Below are 18359 nucleotides of genomic sequence, written 5' to 3'. Positions count from 1 at the left end.
TTTACCTGTGTAGAAATTGTCCACATATAAATAGTGACCTTTATTAAAACGTCCTCTGGTGAGTTCCCACAAAATTCTTTCACTGAAGAATCCCTTCTAGTGTACAAACTGAAATTATACGCATATCCAGTGGCACTTTCCCACAGGATTAACAGCTTAATATCATAACATGTTCTCTTGCTGGGTCTATATTATCTGAAAACCAAACGTCCCTTGAACAGGACGAGAGACCCATCCACACATATATATCATTCCCAGGAGCATAAATCGATGAAAAACGATCTACTAAATGGTCAAGGGCAGGCAGAATATACAGGCAACTAGTAGACTGATATAAATACAGTGATGGCTTCCTTAGCAATCTGATCAACAAAGTTAAATCTCAGAACTGCTTAATCTCATGGAGATGTGTGGGAGTCCACCGGGTAACTCTATAGTTGGTCTTAAGTGTAGCACTGTGGTCTCTTCTGCATACAGATTAGTCTGCTCAACATTGTCATCCAGAGATGCATCATCAATAAACAGTTGGAAAAACTGATAGACAAAAAGTTCCCTGTATTGACTCTACACCCTGCAACATGACTAAAGGCAGGCAAAACAGGCTGCACTATGTTAGGTGGCATTCCTGTGTTCAGCAATTCCAGTAGGAAGCCTGCTCTGACTGCACTACCGGCATATCAGTGTCTTCCTCTAAAAGAGACACTTCATCAACATTATTAGCGGATTCATCATCAGATGATTCTTTTGGACAGAAAATCCACTACCAGAATCTTCAACTTGGTCCTCTGCCTCAGATGCAGAGTCAGTCTCGGAGTCATGTTCAAAAAGAAGCAAACAACCTACTGGGTGGTTTGTCTGTGGCAACCATAATGCTTACTAATGAAACTACTATCAACAAACAAGACAACAATAAAAAACACTCAGTCACATTAGAACTCAACAATCTGTGTCTGTCTCAAACAATAAATACAGCTATTGACATATAATGATCTGGAAAAAACTATCAATACAAACCACAGAAATAACTTTATTCTCCAAAACAATACCTCTCACTTGCCACACACAGCTAGGCTAAGGATAAACTGCACCTACCCTACACAGACACAGCAAGAACCAAAGATATCCCCTAGAAAGGAAAAACAAAAAAAATGCACACCAAACCGCACAATACAGATCCAAACGTGAATTTCAAACACAATAAAACATACGCTAAATATGCTACAGTGATTACAACAATTATAAAAACTCATTTAAGCAAGGCAATAATGCTAATCTGAAGTGAGCATTAGCAAAAACCATTGACTTATGAAACACATGCAATTAAGCAAACTGCAGATTTACCCATGCCGAAACTGCAAGCAGGAGTCACCACCCTGGAAATCAAAAGCTTTGCACTACAAAGCTAAAAAGGAGAAATAAAACATAAATTTCACAAATGCAAATGATGACAAGAAATAAAACGGTTGACACTATAAAACACAATGAAGTCTGCCCCTGGTGGCCGATCGGCATCCCAATTATCCAGTCTGTCCCCATGAGTGAGGTACAAATCTGAAGCAAAAACTTGACACCCCAGAGCGGAGTGACCTTAACACCAGCAGCCACCCAAAAGCCAGTTCACATACACTACCATCCAAGTGCTAACCACACATACTGCCATTCCACGCAGACTGTCAGCCAAATACCAGTTCAAACACACTGCCAGTTCACACACCCCGACAAACACCATTTCACACACACAGAGAAACCTATTCTCTGGTATCTAGTGGGTTTCCACCCTCCTCCTGTCAGCTGATTGGCCTAAAATAAAAGTGTGATCTTCCCCTAGTGGGAAGGAAAAACTAAGAACATGTGTGGGCAATACACTGAAGAGATATATTGGGGGGGGGAAGTAAAAACGATTTACTCTCCCTGTGTGTCCCTTCCATCTCAGTCCCTCCTTCAGCACAGGAGTTACCAACACAAGCCCTCTTGCAGGGCTATGCTTCCAGCTCCTCCCCAGCCATTTATGAAGATGTTGAGGCGCTGTGAGAGCACAAACGTCATTGTGCCGGAGAAGTGGACATGGGTGGTAGCATAAGTGCTTCTGCTTCCACCCTCGTGGCAACATGTGGCGGGGGTGCCCACATGTTGAGCACCAGCGATTCCCCCTTGGGTTGGTGCTAGTATGTGCTGGAGCCGTCCTCCGCACCTGAGCGTCAATGCAGAGGGTGGATGTTTTCAACACCGAAGAGGTTAAGGAGAAAGAATTATGGCATTTGTTTGATGCCCTTCCTTAATACAAAGCACCTATGGTGTGGATGTTCCTTTGGAAAGGGGACGGCAACACATCCTCTGGAAGCCTCAACTCTATATGGTCTCTGACATACAAAGCTGGAAAGTGTGATTCCCTGGAAGATGCTGTTGCGGGACTCTTTGGCATTTCCTATGTTACATAGTTCTCAATTTTCCCACTCATGAGATGCTGCTCTGCTAATCTCGGGGTCAGTTGTTCCTCAGCTTGTGTCATCGCAGGAGTCAGTTCTTCATTCTCTGAATGATTGGGTTTAATTGGTTAGTCCATCGTCTGTCCTTTACTGTATGCTCTCAGGATGCATGACAAAGGAGTGAAGCTCTGTGAACCGGGTACATTAAATACCTCAATCGCCGTTAAATTTCAACAGGCCAAGCCTGATGGAATTTGACAGGGGAAAATGGTACAGTATGTACTGTAGCATGCAGGATTTGGTGCTTTATGCACCAAAATCCATGTTAGCCCCCAAATCTCAAAATAGGTGCTATTTATCTCACCTGGTGGGATAAAAACCATCTACTAATCCATCAAACTCTCAATCAAGGCCTAAGACTGGATCCTCTTCCTTTTCAGATTTAACTTGGGTGTTGATGTTTAGAAGGGCATGTCAAGTTGAGATCAGATATAACGTAAATTATATTTGTAATCTGTTGCCAATAGCATGCAGTTTATTATCCCCTAACAGACCACACGCCATTGGGTCAGTCATGCCAGTGGGAAATCCAGCTCTGTCAGCATGAGTGAGTGAAGTATTCGCTTTGAAAGGATCACCTTTCATCACAAAAACCCCTAAACGAGGTTGGGTCCAAGAGAGTTTGTTCCTTGACTAGGAGGTTAAAGTCACAATGATGTATTCATTTTCTCTTTTCTACATTGGTAATTTCTTTCCTTTTAAAGTTCTGACTAGGAAATATAGTGCCTTAGGTGCATGTTGCTGAAATCTTTACAAAAAGAAAGGTTGATGCATTAATGTACTTCTTTCTATTAAATTGCAGTGAAACTTGTGATTCCATGGGTGGATGTCCAAAATTTGGAGAGAACCACAAATGTTTTGATGACTGACATAATCCGCATCACTGCCCGTGGTAAGGAGCGGGACTTTTCCATGTTCCTCAATATCGATGAGGTCTACCAGATCATGGAGCAGCTGGCAGACGTCACTCTTCGGAGGCTGCTAGATAATGAGGTTTTTGAACTCGATCCAACTCTGCAGGATCCATCTCAGATAACCAAGAGGTAAGCCAATGAGACAGAAATTGCCACTCTTTAAAAGCAGGTCTGCAAACAAAAGCTAGTTAATGATTACCTAAAATGTCAAAAACCACCTGTTCGGTCAATTCATATATCTATATTTTGGCTCCCTGTCATACTCATTCCTGGCTCTTGTGTTCACTTGCTGGTGCTGTCTATAAATCTGCAAGATTGCAACACTGAAGATTTCTAAATCATTGGCATATGCTTTTGATTAAAAACTTCATTTGATGCATCAGAAGTACTTAACTTGATGCAGAAGAACTGTCAGACTACCTTAAGTAGAAATTGATTTGGCTGAGCTTAAATTATTTACTCTTTGGTGCCTCTACTCTGTTTTTTAGTACAAAACTATACAGTCAAAAACAGAGACACCCCTCCAAAAAGATTCTTTAGTGAATCTTCTGCACCATGTATCATTTTGCAGGCTCAGACAAGGCTTGGTCAGTGTAAATATTCACTTATGTATATATTTTGAACTCTCCTGCATTCCCAAAACTATGAGTGGTTTTTCAAGTGGTTATACAGTAAAATCCACACGATGGTGGTGCAATCAGTGTTTTTGTAATGCTTTTTTAAACAGTGTTTGTTTTCAGTAAGAGCACTCTCTTTGATCTTAGAATTCTCATATTTTGAAAACACAAAGTGGTTCTGCACTCAGCAGTAAAGTCTGTGGGATTCAAATGGAAAACAGTCTTTATATAACCATCGATGGATATACAAAGAGTGTTTTCCATTTGAATCGCACAGACTTTACTGTTGAGTGCGGAACCACTTTGTGTTTTAAGATTGATTTGGAACCAAAACATCGCGCTCGCAGAGATACCAGAATATGCGCCACTGGAAGGCAGACTCCTCCAGGAGCAGATATGTAACCAGGCGGTGTCCCTCACCTATAAAACCTTGACCAATAACATGCTGGGCGACTTGACTAAGTTACGGGGCGTATGGGAGGCAGAGGTGGGAGCGATGGAAGATCTGGACTGGGAGATCGTCCTCATGCATCAATCAAATCGAGGCTACGACTCATACAGCACAATGTGCTTCATAGAACGTACTTTGATAGACTACGGCTCCTTAAAATGGGAAGAATAAGTGACCCGGCATTCCTTCGGTGCCAACAGCAACGGGGAGTCTTCTTTCATACTATCTGGGATTGTGACAGGATACGTACCTATTGGACACACATTTTTACTGAACTGGGGGAGGTTCTGGAGACGGAGCTACCACTGGACCCTAAGTTGGCCCTACTAGGCATGACTACCGAGGTGGACTTGCCACGACCATTGCTCATTTTCTTGGTGCTAGCACTGGTGGTGGCAAAGAGGGATATTGCCAAGTACTGGGGAGCCTCGGAGACACCAGACATTGAGGAATGGAGGAGTGGTTTGGATCTCTACATGGCGGCAGAAAGGGTAACCAATAAAGCGAGGGGCTGCCCCAAAAAGTTCCGCAGAGTGTGGGCCAAGTGGAGACAGTATCATGGATTGGAGGGAGGGGTACCAGGGGAGATGACTAGGGGAGTTGAGAGGGGGGAGACCGCTAATGTAATATGACAAATGTACTGAAGATAATACGAAGCCATGGATATGGGGATAAGGGGACCAGGAGTAGAGGGGGGAGTTCGGGAAATGTGAACTATTGCTTCGTGCTCGGGGAAGTGGGATGGGGGGAGGGGGAGCTACCAATTCCGTGACGCAGGCAGGGTGTGAGTTAAAAGTGTACAGTTTGGGGGGGAGGGAGGGTTGGGGGTTGAAAGTAAAAAAAAAAAAAAAGCAGAACTTTCTAGTATCCTTGAATCTTACACTGGTTATTGTGAAAGTGCCTTCTATGGAGGGCCGATATTTGCCGCCCGACCTCCGGGGTGTGGGCTGAATGGCCGTGTGAGACTACATAATTGTTCTAACATGAGTGAGCTGTGGGGCTCCGATGTATGGTGAACTTTTCTGTGTTTCTGCAATAAAAATAATTTAAAAAAAAAATAAAAAAAAAGATTGATTTGGAACTTTTTCCAAATATGGAGTAGAGAGGGATGTCCTCCTTGGATTCCAACACCAGTACTCACTTCCCGAATATTATTGACAAGTGCGGACTGCTTTTGCCTCAACCCTCTGTTCGTTATTGCATTTTCATATTTGGTTCTACTAGTCCCAGAGTTTTTGGAACTTACCATGTAGATTTTTATGACTCCAACGGCGACTAAATAAACTTCAGCCAGGCTCTGCAAAAGTACTGGACACCAGAACAAAGACCACATTTTCTGACGATTACGCCTTAGACTTGGTTGTACCGTCTTCAGATAAGAAGAGGCACTCTCATTCTTTGATTGGGCGTGGCTATATCTTAAAGTTTTCCGCAAAACCCCTGGATTGCATTTCATGGGTGACAGTGAAGTTCAGACAAGCTAAGACTAGAATGATCCTGATTGCCCAGAGTGAATGCACCAGTGTTAGTTCAACCATCTACTTCTGTCGTAATAGCTACATAGGAGATTATCTTGCAAAGCTGACATTCTGACCATGGGTTAGTGGAAAATACACCACCACACATCTTCTAGTGTTTGTACTTGGCCTGGTTTCTAAATTCCAGCAGTGGTGAATGGTGATGAATAAGCTAAGAGACTCTCCACCAGGTAATTTTCTACATTTAAATGACAAGGTTCTGTGTACAGTGTGTGTAAAAAAAAAAAAAACATTGATTGGGTGTAGTGCCAAGAAGAGACACTTTTTTACCTTTTCTATTGTATTTAGCTCATCTTGGTTTGCTGTGTGCCTTGTTTGAGGTTTATCATGGAGGGGCTTGCTGGATGGTTTTAAATGTTCACTCCTGAAAGCCTGCCCTTCCATGGTAACTTAACTTAGTACTGGCTAAATGATTGGGCCCTTCATTTGAACCAGTGCACAAAGCCATTGTGTCGCACAGTTCATGGAAAACCGCTTTATTGGCAGCAACCACATCTGCATGTAGAGTTAGTGAGATTGAGGCCCTTTGTTCCAAAAGCCATATATAACAATTTTGTGGGATTAAAGCTATATTTTGAAAACATTTCTTTTGTACGCAATTTCAGGATTTACTATTAATTGGGCTATATCATTGGCTACTTCTTTTCCCCAAATCCTTCTACTGCAGCAACAATAGCCACTTACACCCAGGATGTTAAATTCCGATGGTGTCTTAACAAAAACAAAGACATCATAAATTGTAATGACCCTTTTGTCAATTACAGGCCTATACATTACTAGAACGCCAATACTCCAGCAGTCCATATCGTGGTGGATTTCTTCGATCATTCATTGTCATCAGAAAAAGGACATATCTGTATCATACATCATAGGAAAAGCAGCAACTGTAGGCATTCTCATATACGTCTATATTGCAAAGAGGCTGTACTGCTTATATTCTGTTTTCAAAACCAACATACAAATTTGTCAGGCACCACTGGGAATCTTTTAATTAAGAGTACTTGTAATACTTCGGTCCACCTCATACTTTTAAAATTTTACATCTTGTTGAAGTAGGTTGTCATTCTCTTCAGTGTTTATGAATATAATAATCCACATTTGTAAAGCGCGAACAATCACCCGTAAGGGTCTCCAGGCGGTGAGGGCCGTTGGGAATATTAAGCAAGCTATTGCCCAGAGTCACATGGTGCTGGGCTAATCTGGCGCCGGGGATCAAACCGTGATCCCCAGATTCCAGCGTCAGTCACCCTGGCCGCGGCGCCACACCTCTATCCTCCATAAAGGCTCTGTGAAGAAAAAGAAGTTGCTTGTAATCCTAGCTCTCCATCATGGGAATGCTTACTAAATTCACAAACTATCTGCCTATTTCCCTGAGAAGTCAGGCAGCAGGCTGTCTTTTGGTCATTTTAAAGATATGAACTAATTCTCCCTTACAAACTCCAAAAGAACCACTTTGGATCTGTAGAGCAGTGTTGTGCAATAGCAGAGTCAGCATGGGGTCTTTAAAGCACTGGGCTGTTTGTGTTCCTTTTGCTTATGCCTATCTGCCCATTCTCTTGTTAGTGTTGGTTCAAAAAGGATGCTGCAGTTTAAACTAGAATCCTGGATTTCCATTTTCAGCCAAGATGGCAGCGCGATCGGATTCTCTGTCCGCTCCTCTTCCTGAGCTGGTTGTGGAAAAGTGTGTTTCTCCCTGCCGGAGGAGCAATTGCTTGTGACCGGGCAGCATGGACCCGAAGGTAAATTAGCAAGAGAGGACATAAGAGAGATATGGGATGCCACCATGAGCTGGAGGAAGTGACCGCCCATAAGGCCCTAGCCATTAAAATGGCGATGATCCCTGAAATGACGAAAGGCTGCTTCCGTTGCTAAGAAGCTTGTTCCCTGATGACCTTGCAATGCCGAAGTAGATGGGCCTAGCATACTGAGAAGAACAGTGGTACGATGATGAGAGCATAGGCTTCGGCAGTGTGGGCAGACTGGCTCCTAGGAGAGAGCTGTGGATCTTGGTGGGAACTCCAGTGGAGAAGAGAATGGACCACTTGATCTGGGCCCTCTCTTCTCTGTTGGGCTGTCACAGGTGGGCAGAGAGAGCCAATAGGAGCACCAGGGCCTTGGCTGTGATTTCAGCAGCAACAGAGGGTCGGCGAGGATTGGAGTTTAGGAAGGAGTGGTCAAGGGCCCAGGAGTTCTGGCAGAGGCTGCAGAGCTAGCCACACTGTGATGCTCAAAACAGGATGCCAAGACTACTGCTTGACTGCTAGACACCTCTGATTGTGCTCTGACAGCTGGCATCAAGCTATCCAGGCTGATGAGGGCTGAAAGCCCTAAACCGGTCCATGGATGCTTGTTTCAAGTCCAGGGAGGACCTGGCTTGGCGGTTTGGGCTGGACTGTTCCCATGGGGCACAGGGTCAAGACTAATTTGCATATGGCTGGGTCCAAACTGGAATGGCATGGTGAGCAAAAAATCGATGGATTTAGGCCCAGATCTCTGTACTGGGGTGAATGTATGACATTGTTCTGCATTCTGTCCATCACCTGTTGTTTTTTTATCCTCCGTGGGGCCACCAGAAACCTTAGCATCCAGGAAGCTGATGCCTTTTGGGCGTCCTGGAACCTGGCTTTCGGCCTTTATATTAGTTGTGGGCCCAAGAACACAGGAGCCCCACAGAAAATAAACTAGCAGGGGCTAGCGATAGAGCTCAAGCCAGCCCAAATGGAAGTGACACTAACTTGGGCGGCAGGCACTCTCCTGGCAGTGGTGGCCGAGAGTCACTCTGATCCTTCAACTACTATTTCTACGTGATCTGAAAGCCCTAGAGTGCAGTAACTTAACAGGAAATCAGTGAGTCGCCCGAGAACCAGGAGGCGGCAGCGGTCACTAGCAGTTTCATGAAGGCACTCTTTCGTAGATTGAGAGAGGGCATTACAACACTGAGAGAGGAGGTGCGTTCTGACATACAAGTGTTCATGCATGATATGAAGGCAACTGGAGACAGAGTGATGATGTTGGAGTAAACAATTGACGCATGTGAGTAAGAAGAAATGGAACTGCTCCGCCATTAACTTATATCGCTGAAAGACAGAATGGAGGACTTGTATGCATTGTTTGAAGACACTAAGAATCGCTCAAGGTGACACACATAAGTATTAAAGGAATCTCCTGGACAGCTGACGGTGACGTAATAGAAGGCTAATTGAAGAGACTGTTTAAATTTGTATTGCCAACTATAGAAGAAGGAGAGATCATACAGGATCACATCCATTGGGTGAACACGAGAATTACTCATTCACAGCAGGCACCAGACTTGCTGATCTGCCTCCACTACTATCACCATAAGGAAATCATTATGGAGGTTGCCAGAAACGTGGATCAAATAGTCTTTAGGTTCAGAAACTGGCAGTTTTTCAAGTTATGTCCACAATAAGTTTGCAGAAACTTGGAGGGTTTTGCCGTGTTATTGAATTTCTTAAAAGCAAAGACTTAAAATATAGATGGGCTCTCAGTACCAGCTTTAGTTGCTAGTGGAGACCCTGGCGATCAAGGGCGCTCATCAACGCTCTCCTCAGAGGAGCCATCTTACACAGTGTCATGCCGACAAGGAGCTGGAATGTGGAGAAAGGTGCAGTCTGCCAATAAACATGGATGGCCAGTGATAAACATGGTGGCGGCGGAGAGAAAGGCGGTGCTGGATTTTTCAAGGAGGCAACAGAAATGCCTGGACAGTGAGTAACTGATGGCATGCAGTCAGCTGCCCTGACATTGGAGCATAGGCGAGCAACGGAGACAGAGATGGTACAGCAGTCAAGGCTCAGTCTAGGGGTAAGACAAACTGGAAAGAACCTCGGTCTGGAGTTTGGACTCTCACGGGACCGAGATTTGCATGTTGGCCCTTTGCTCTGATATGACATTCGCAAGGATTTGACATAGTTGATTTTTAGACATTGTTCCCTAAGTTGGGGATATTTAGTGAGGTTGAAGGAGGTGGGGGCCAGACCCAGAAGCCCTTTACATTTGCTTGCCTCTTAAAGTGAGTGGTTTGTAGCCATGGGATGGGACTAGGTGCAATGCAGAATGCAATACTGGGTTCTTTGTACCTTCCCAAGTGGTATGGATGTTATAAAATCCTGAGCTTAATTGTTAGATGCCTCAATGCTCCAGGGAAGAGCAGGACTGTGCTATCACTCCTTAGAAACTTGGGTTGCCATATTTGTCTCTTACTCGAGACCCACCGACTCTGGAAGGATTGGCACAGGTTATGTTCTAAAGGGTTTCTGCAGCAATACTTTTTCTCAGAGGCTTCAAAAAAAGGTGGAGTAGTAGTCCTACTGGCCAGTTCATTCTGGAGCGGCTTAAGGAGATTGTAGGATGTTGAGATTGCCCGGGGCAGAGTTGTTCTTTACAGTCACATCAGTTCATACACCCAACATAGGCCAGAAGAGGCTCCTCAGGATGGTTGTTAGACCCACATCATGGACTCACTAGATAACGAGGTGATACTAGGTGGGGATTTCAATTTGGTGATGTTTAATGACCAGGATAAGTCTGGTCATCATATTGCACAAATAGCAGCCCTATCGGAATGGGAAAAGTTGGCTGAAGAAGATGAAGTTAGAGGATATCTGGTGCTTGTACATACGTCTAAGCTGTGCATAAAATATATGCTAAATGAGACCATTTTAAACCATCCACCTTGGGCCTAGAGACTAAGGCCGAAATAGGCACACTGGCGCTGTCAGTCCACGCTCAGGTAGGGGCGGTGCTTCTCGCCTCAAGAGTTAACCCCACACGTAGTAACTGGCGATTGCTGGACTGCCTCTTTTTCTCACAAACTACAGGACAAATAAAAGGAGGAATTAGCCTACACACCCTAGTAAATGTCCTTAAGGTCCATAAGGTCACAAGCGGAGACAAATTTGCCTCCCTGCTTGTGGCAGATTATAAGTGCTTTAGGCTCTAGACATGGATAGGAAGAAGTAAGGGCTTTGGTGATTGAAGCATAGTTGTTTTAAGGGCGGCAATAAAGCTGGGACGCTACTGGCTTGTAAATTGGGAGTGTAGATATCCAAGAGCCATATCACTTCCATCAGAGTAGCTACGGGCACGTTAGTTCACACATTTTGAGATTCAGCAGGCTTTTCACTACTTCTAAACCATCCCATATAAAGAAGGGACTATCCAGAAGGAGTCCGGATTCCGAAGTAATCATAGCACCGAGACCGCCCTCCTCGCCACCACATCTGCTCCCTCCTCAACCAGGGTAAAACTGCGGCCCTCATACTCCTGGACCTCTTGGTGGCCTTCAACACCGTCTCCCACAGCACCCTATTCACAAGACTCCACAATACTGGTATCCGAGACAAGGCCCTCAACTCGGTCTGCTCCTTCTTCACTGGAGGAACACAATGGGTTGGACTCCCACCGTACCTCTGGAAACCGACAGAGATCAGCTGCAGAGTACCCCAGGGCTCCTCCCTCAGCCCCACCCTCTTCAACGTCTACATGGTCCCCCTCGCAGCCGTTGTCAGGAACCATGGGCACAACATAACCTCCTACGTCGATAACACATAGCTGATCCTCTACCTCACCATAAAAACCACTATTGCCAGGAACAACTTCCACAAAGGAATGAAAGCCATCACCTCCTGGATAAAGAACAGCTGCCTGAAGCTCAACTCTGTCAAGACAGAAGCACTTATCCTGGAATCCTCCACCTCCGCTTGGCAAGACTCCTGGTGGCCCTCTGCTCTAGAAAGTCCCCCTACCCCCACGAACCATGTACAAAACCTCAGCATCATACTGGACTCTGCATCCACAATGGACCACCAAATTAACATCGTCTCCTTAGCCTGCTTCAACACACTCCGCCAGCTGCGAAAGACCTTCAGATGGATCCTCACTAAAAACAGGAAGACAGTCACCCATGGCCTCATCAGCAGCAGACTCGACTACTGCAACACACTTTATGCTGGCGTCACCCAGAAACTCCTCCGAGGACTCCAGAATATCCAGAGCGCCGCAGCTAGACTAATCCTCAACATCCCTGTCGCAGCCACATCACTCACCACCTCCACAACCTCCACTGTCTCCCAGTCCACAGAAGAAGAGCCTTCAAACTCCTCACCCATGCATACAAGGTCCTTCACAACTCTGGACCTGCATACCTGAATCACTGCCTCTCATTCCACGTACCCAACAGACACCTCCGCTCCCCCCAGCTTTCCCTGGCTACTGTCCCACGAATCTGCAAGGCCAGAACCGGAGGAATGTCCTTCTTCTAACTCGCCTCCAAGACATAGAACACCCTGCCCAACCAGGTTAGGAAATCACCCTCGCTGGTGCAATTCACGAAGGACCTCTAGACCTGGCTCTTCAGATGAACTTAGCACCACTTAGTCTGATCTGCTGACTCAGCCCCCCCACGCCCCCCTCCCACACACACACAGTACCTTGAGACCCTCCCTGGTGAGTAGCAGCGCTTTACAATCCCTGATTGATTGAGTGACGTCATGTAGAGATTCTTGGACAGGTTGCCCCTTCCTAGACTAACCGAGTTACAAATAAAAACGCTAGGATACCCTATAAAAATAGTGGTAATGGGCATTTATAGAATGAAACCCATAAGTCCCCAGATAGCTACACAGCCCTGTTCTACAAGACATATTACTAAGATATAGCTCCAATCTGTAGCCAACTGTTTGATGCTGTGGGGGAATTGGGAGAGATAACTCACTCAAAAACTATCGCCATAAGTCCTAAGCAGCATAAGGATCCCCAGTTGTGCTCCTCATACCGCCCAATATCTTTGCTCAATATCGTCGCGAAACTGCTAACTGGGATTCTGGCAGCTCGTCTTGGCTCATGCATGCGCATCTTATTGGACCGGGATCAGGCAGTCTCTATCCTGGACCGTAATTGTTCAGATAATAATACCTGCTACGTGTAATTGACAAAGTGGGTCAAATGAGTAGGGAGGTGGGTCTGCTAAGGGTGGATGCTGAAAAACTGTTCGACCGAGTTCATTGGTAGTACCTTCGGTTAATGCTCAAACATATGGGCATTGGTCACTGATTGATTGCCTGGGTCTTCAGTAACTACCAGGTGCCTCCTGTCAAGGTTAAAGTGAATGGGGCATTAACATCTCCCATTAGGATATGTTGATGCCTCTTGCCTCCCTTGCCCTTTGCGCTATACATACAGTCTTTGTAGTCTTTTGGCCATTGCCCTTCAGTAGAACGCAAAGGTGAAAGGATTGACTGACGATAGGGCACACGGACCACAAAATATGCATGTATGCAAGAGACGTCCTGGCGGTGATAAATCCCAAGGGCTTTCTTACACTAGCCGTGGCGAAACTCCAGGAGATCGGCAACGCTTCGGGCTTTAAAATAGACATCCATAAATCGCAGATGCTCCCTTTGTCCCTTCCCTAGGAGACACAGGCAAGAATGCAGGCCAGCCTTTCCCTACAATGGGCAAAGAGGCACATCGTCTATTTAGGACTGAAAGTCATACCCGGTGTGGCCTAAACATCCATGAAGAATTACACCGATCTTCTAACCCAACTGAAAACTGACTTTAGGGATTGTCTCCAAAATGACGGTGCTGCCAAATTTCTATTTGTAGCCCAGAAAATGTCTCCTCTTCACCCTAGACACACATTCCAGACCCATGCAATGCTTATTTAATAACTTTATCTAAGGGATAGTATTCGGTGAAATGCAAGACTGGCAAATGTTTCGGCCAGTGGAGGAGAGTGACGCGGAATCCCTAACATCACACTATACTTCTTCGCTGCTCAGGTGTACAGGAATGTAAATGTACAGGAATTTATATAGCGCAAATCACCAAGCGGTCTCTAAGCGCTTGCTTAGGGAACCCGTCCTGGTATTCCCCTGTGAGATAACCCCGGCAGGGTATCCCCTGGCTTCCCGCCGCGAGGGGCCGTTGTGGAGATTAAGCAAGCTATTGCCCAGAGTCGCAGAGTGTGAACCCGTGAATCAAGTAGGCACCGGAGCGAGAATTGTCAAGTCCATGGACATTTTAGGATTCAAGACCCCGCCGAGCCGGGAATTGAACCCTGGTCCGGGCTGACCTCTGCTTCCAGGTCGGCCTCCTATAACCAGTGAGCCACACTTCTCCACGTGTAGTGTAAAGTTGCATTGGGGAAGAGTGAAAAATATCAATCTTTTGTAGATCAGTCAGTGACAGGGGCTCACACATGGAAGGCTATCTGATTACCTAAGAAACCAATCTCGGGGCCTTGAGTCATCGTCTAGCTCATGAAAGTGACAATGGTTGCTTGCTTGGTATACAGGAGTTGTGAAAGCGAACTTGGCATTGGTGCCTTCACCTATGGCCCACACGATAGGCAATATTGACTTCACCCAGGCCCTGCCAAGAAGATGTTTGCAAATGTCAGAAAGCAGACTGTAAACGAATAGGCGATTGGTATGATTGGGAGGGTCTTCTAACCTTTGAGCAAGTCTAAAAGGATTACAGATTGCCAGAGGGGGATAGATTCAGGTACAGTCAGGTGAGGCACTGGGTGACCCACTCCTCCGTGAGACGATCGGCTGGCATACCGTTGATGCTTTTCGAGAAATGGCTTGTCACTAAGATAGGAGACAAAAGCACCCTATCCAAAATCTACAAACTTCTCACATGAGAAAACAGTGGGGCAGGAAAGATGGGAGAAGGGACTGGGTAGGAACCTTGTTACTAAAGAATGGGAAGCGGTGTGTATCAAAGAGCTTGAGTTGCAGCGTCCAGCATATCAGTCAAGGAAACCTTGAGCAAGCTTGCTACATATTGGTATTACACGCCTGAGCGGGTACATGCCTGGCTCGCCAGGAGATGCAAAGCCTGCTGGTGTGGGTGTGGTGCATCTGGTTTTCTCCTGCACCTGTTATGGCATTGTCCCACGGTTACTAGGTATTGGGAAAAGCAACCTAATGACCTAGATGAAATGCTTGACAGCAAGCTACTACAATTTCCTGCATGCTTAATTCTGGGAGTGGAGGACCAGTTAATCTACCCCTTTAAATCACCACGAGGAAAACTAATCATAATCTTGTTGAGCGCAGCAGCTGATGCTGGGGTCTGGGGCATGAACAGGGTCCCAGCGGCTACACAAAATCTGGGAAATCATTGGCATGGAAAAGATCCCTTTGACATTGGAACACAGGAGGGGAAGGAATTTGAGAATGTTGGGGCCTGATTCTTACATTCCTGTGTCAGGAATTATGGGAAGTCTTATCCCAAGTACCTCAGAGTATTGTGGTTTACGGCTTCACAAGATAATCTGGCTGAGATGTAGGATCTGGACAGTGACTGCGCTTAGCACAAGCCCAATGTTCAGAGTGGGTGATGCACTCAAACCTTCGATTTATATTACGCAGTGGCTCTGTGTTTGGTCACGGGTGGGAGGGATCCGAGTGGGGGAGGGAGGCTAGATGTTATGTTTCTTCACTTGATTGCCTGCCGGCCAGGTAGTTGTAGTCCGGTATTTGTTATCATTTATCTAAACTCAATCAAAGTATTTGATCCATAAAATGAAAAAAAAAATGTTTTTTAATTCTTTTATTAACAAATAAATATAAAACAAAAGAGCATCAGGTGAATTACAGTTTACTCATCATGCAGGTCTGCGCGACACATATACAGAATCACTTACAACTATTAGCATATATTGGGATCATGGGGATTCCTGCGCCTCCAATTCCACTCGCAGCCCTGGCGGTTCACAGATCTCTCCACGGTGGCTGTTCCATGCCCCCCACATTCTCCCCCATTTCTTCGGGCAGCCTCTGGCCACATAAACAGACTTTTCCCTAAACATACACCAATCTAAGTCCTCAGCCCATCTAGAGATTAGAGGCGGTTGACTCGCCCCCCAGAGCTATGCAATATTTCGTTTGGCCACCATGTATGCAAGTGTAGCCCATCGCCTCTGGCACACATTTAGATCTGTGGGTTCCCACACATTCAGTAGACACCTCCGAGCCTCTGGACGCATGTCCACTCCCAAAACCTCTTTCATCTCGTCATGAATTTTTTTCCGGAATGTCTGAATGACTTCACAATGCCAAAGAATATGCATGAACGTGCCAGGATCTCCACATTCCTGTCTACACGCTCCACTCGCCCCATTCGCACCAGCCAGGGTCCCGTGATATAGGATCTGTGCAAGATCTTTAGCTGCACCAGTCGAAGCCGCATCTGGATTGCCACTACTTTCGGGGATTAAACCACCTCCACCCAATCCTCGTCGTCTAATTCCAGCCCATCAGTAGTCCACTGCACTCTCAGACGTCCCAACGGTTCTTCCATGTTGTTAACTAGTTTCCTATGTTCGAGGCATGTGGGCTGCTAAATTGATATCTATTGCATAGATCGCCGCCTAGTGTTGGGTCCATATGATTGCACATTGTTGTCCTGGAAGAGTCTTCGAAGTATCACGAGATAGGTGGCTCCTCCCCTGGACTACAGTGCGCATGGGCATCGACTCCATCCCCAGATTGGTTTTTTCCGCCATTGGGTTCGGATGTGATTTCGACGTCTCCGTGTCGGAATCGAAGAAGTCTCTTCTTAAGGCCAAAAGGCCTTCGTTACCTGCGTCGGTATTGTTTGCGTGCGGTCTCGAGCATCATCCGGCTCTTTGAGTCAGAATTCTGCGGAGTTGAGTAACTCTTCAGACATCGAGGCCCTCTCGTCGCAGCAAGACCCCGACGACCTTATCATGGAGCGGAGTCCGTTCAAGTTCTGCCCCGTCTGTGGATCCAAATATCCACATATCAACGTGCTTCCAGTCTGTAATAAATGCCTCTCGCCGGACCACAACGAGGACAACTGCATGGCCTGCTCTAAGTTCAGGTCAAAGAAAACGCTCAAGCTTCGGCGCGCGGTGCGCCTTGAGGCCCAGCGAGCGGCTCCGGCACCCGACGACATATTCGACGACCCCGCAGAAGAAGGCCGAAGCCATCATCTTCAGATTTCACTACAGTCGACGGAGGTCCAGGCCGATCCCGAAGAACAAGTCGAAGGACAGGGCCAAGACCTTGAATACGTCGAAGAGGTAGGGGACGACGAAGAAGTTTATGGGGCCGCGGACGATAGCTCAGAGGAAGAGCTATGCCCCGAAAGTTACATGACTCAGGCTCAGGTCACGGGATCGCCACTCGGCCTTACCCACGACCCTGCACCGCTATCCCCGGCCCCGCCTTCTGGCCCGGCCACGGACACACCAGCGGAGCCGCTATTGCGCGTATCGAAACCGAAACCTTCGGAATCGACTACACCAAAGATGGCTGATGTCCCACCAAAAACGAAACCATCGGATTCGACAACACCTAAAATGGCCGACGTCCCAACAAAAATATCAAAGCCTGCTCCCTCATCGACTCCGTCGCCCTCCGGCCCTCCGAAGTCGAAGAAAACTGTCGAGTCGACAGCGCAGCTGAAGGTGGCCAAGGACCCGTCCCCGAAGAAGGTCGTCCATCACGTCTCCAGCACGGTCGCTCCGGCACGTTCCACTAAGGCTGTTGACACGCCTTCGGACACAGCTGCGGCGCCGTCAAGTAAACGCACAGTCGAAGCGAAGTCGGCTAAGAGCCACGATCCGAAGGCCGGAGGCACAACGCATCGGCACACGGAAGCCGGGTCTGCAGCAACGGCGTCCGCGCCTCAGCCTACAACGGAGCCAAGAGCCGTTAGAGCTGAAGATTCGTCGGCGGCACACTCGTCAACACCGAGGACCTCCGACGCTACCGAACAGCGGCCGTCGGTTACCAAACCCTCCGCCTCGTTCACAAAACAAGTCACCGACTCCCTCAAACGTATTCGGGAGAAGACTTTAACGTCAACAACTCCCACACCTGCGAAGACTTCGACCAAGCTTCTCTACACTCTGCCACCTAAAGTGGCTCCAAAGGCATTTGCACTCAGATCGGTGCCGAAGATCACTGACACGTCAGCTCCCTCGACGCAAAGTGGCCGATCGGATCGACTTCAAGCCTCAGAAGAACAATCTGAGCATTACATCGATGCCGAAACGGGGAAATTGACCCTCTATAAAAGAAAGGTCACTTCCCAGCCATTGGAATCCTATGTCATTCCACTAAAAAAGAAAAGGCTGGCACAGGACATTCATGCCCTTGTTGAACCTATTCAGCCACCACCAAGAAGGAGTCCATCACCTTCCCCAAACCAGTCAGGGGGAGAGGATGACAACCAAGATGACCAGTACAATTTCCCTGCTGACAATGACCCTGATGGTCAACAGGGCTCATATGACGACACGGGTGACCAAGGAGGTCATCAGATGGTACAGGATCCACAGGGTTTTGGTG

At 46.7% G+C, this 18359-nt stretch overlaps 1 protein-coding gene across 2 annotated transcripts in view; it reads left to right on the top strand.

The window, feature by feature from the left end:
* TBC1D8 (TBC1 domain family member 8) overlaps positions 1-18359 on the top strand; it is a 559729-nt gene that overhangs the window by 298818 nt on the left and 242552 nt on the right. For both annotated transcript variants that reach the window (XM_078658030.1, XM_078658029.1), the window contains exon 5: positions 3289-3529. In XM_078658030.1, coding sequence (XP_078514156.1) covers positions 3289-3529 — 241 coding nt within the window. The remainder of the gene's footprint in view (positions 1-3288; positions 3530-18359) is intronic.

Source organism: Lissotriton helveticus, chromosome 8 (genome assembly GCF_964261635.1).
Source record: "Lissotriton helveticus chromosome 8, aLisHel1.1, whole genome shotgun sequence".
Lineage (NCBI taxonomy): Eukaryota > Metazoa > Chordata > Amphibia > Caudata > Salamandridae > Lissotriton > Lissotriton helveticus.
The sequence above is the reverse complement of the archived record's forward strand: the minus strand, read 5'-3'. Positions and strand labels throughout refer to the sequence as shown.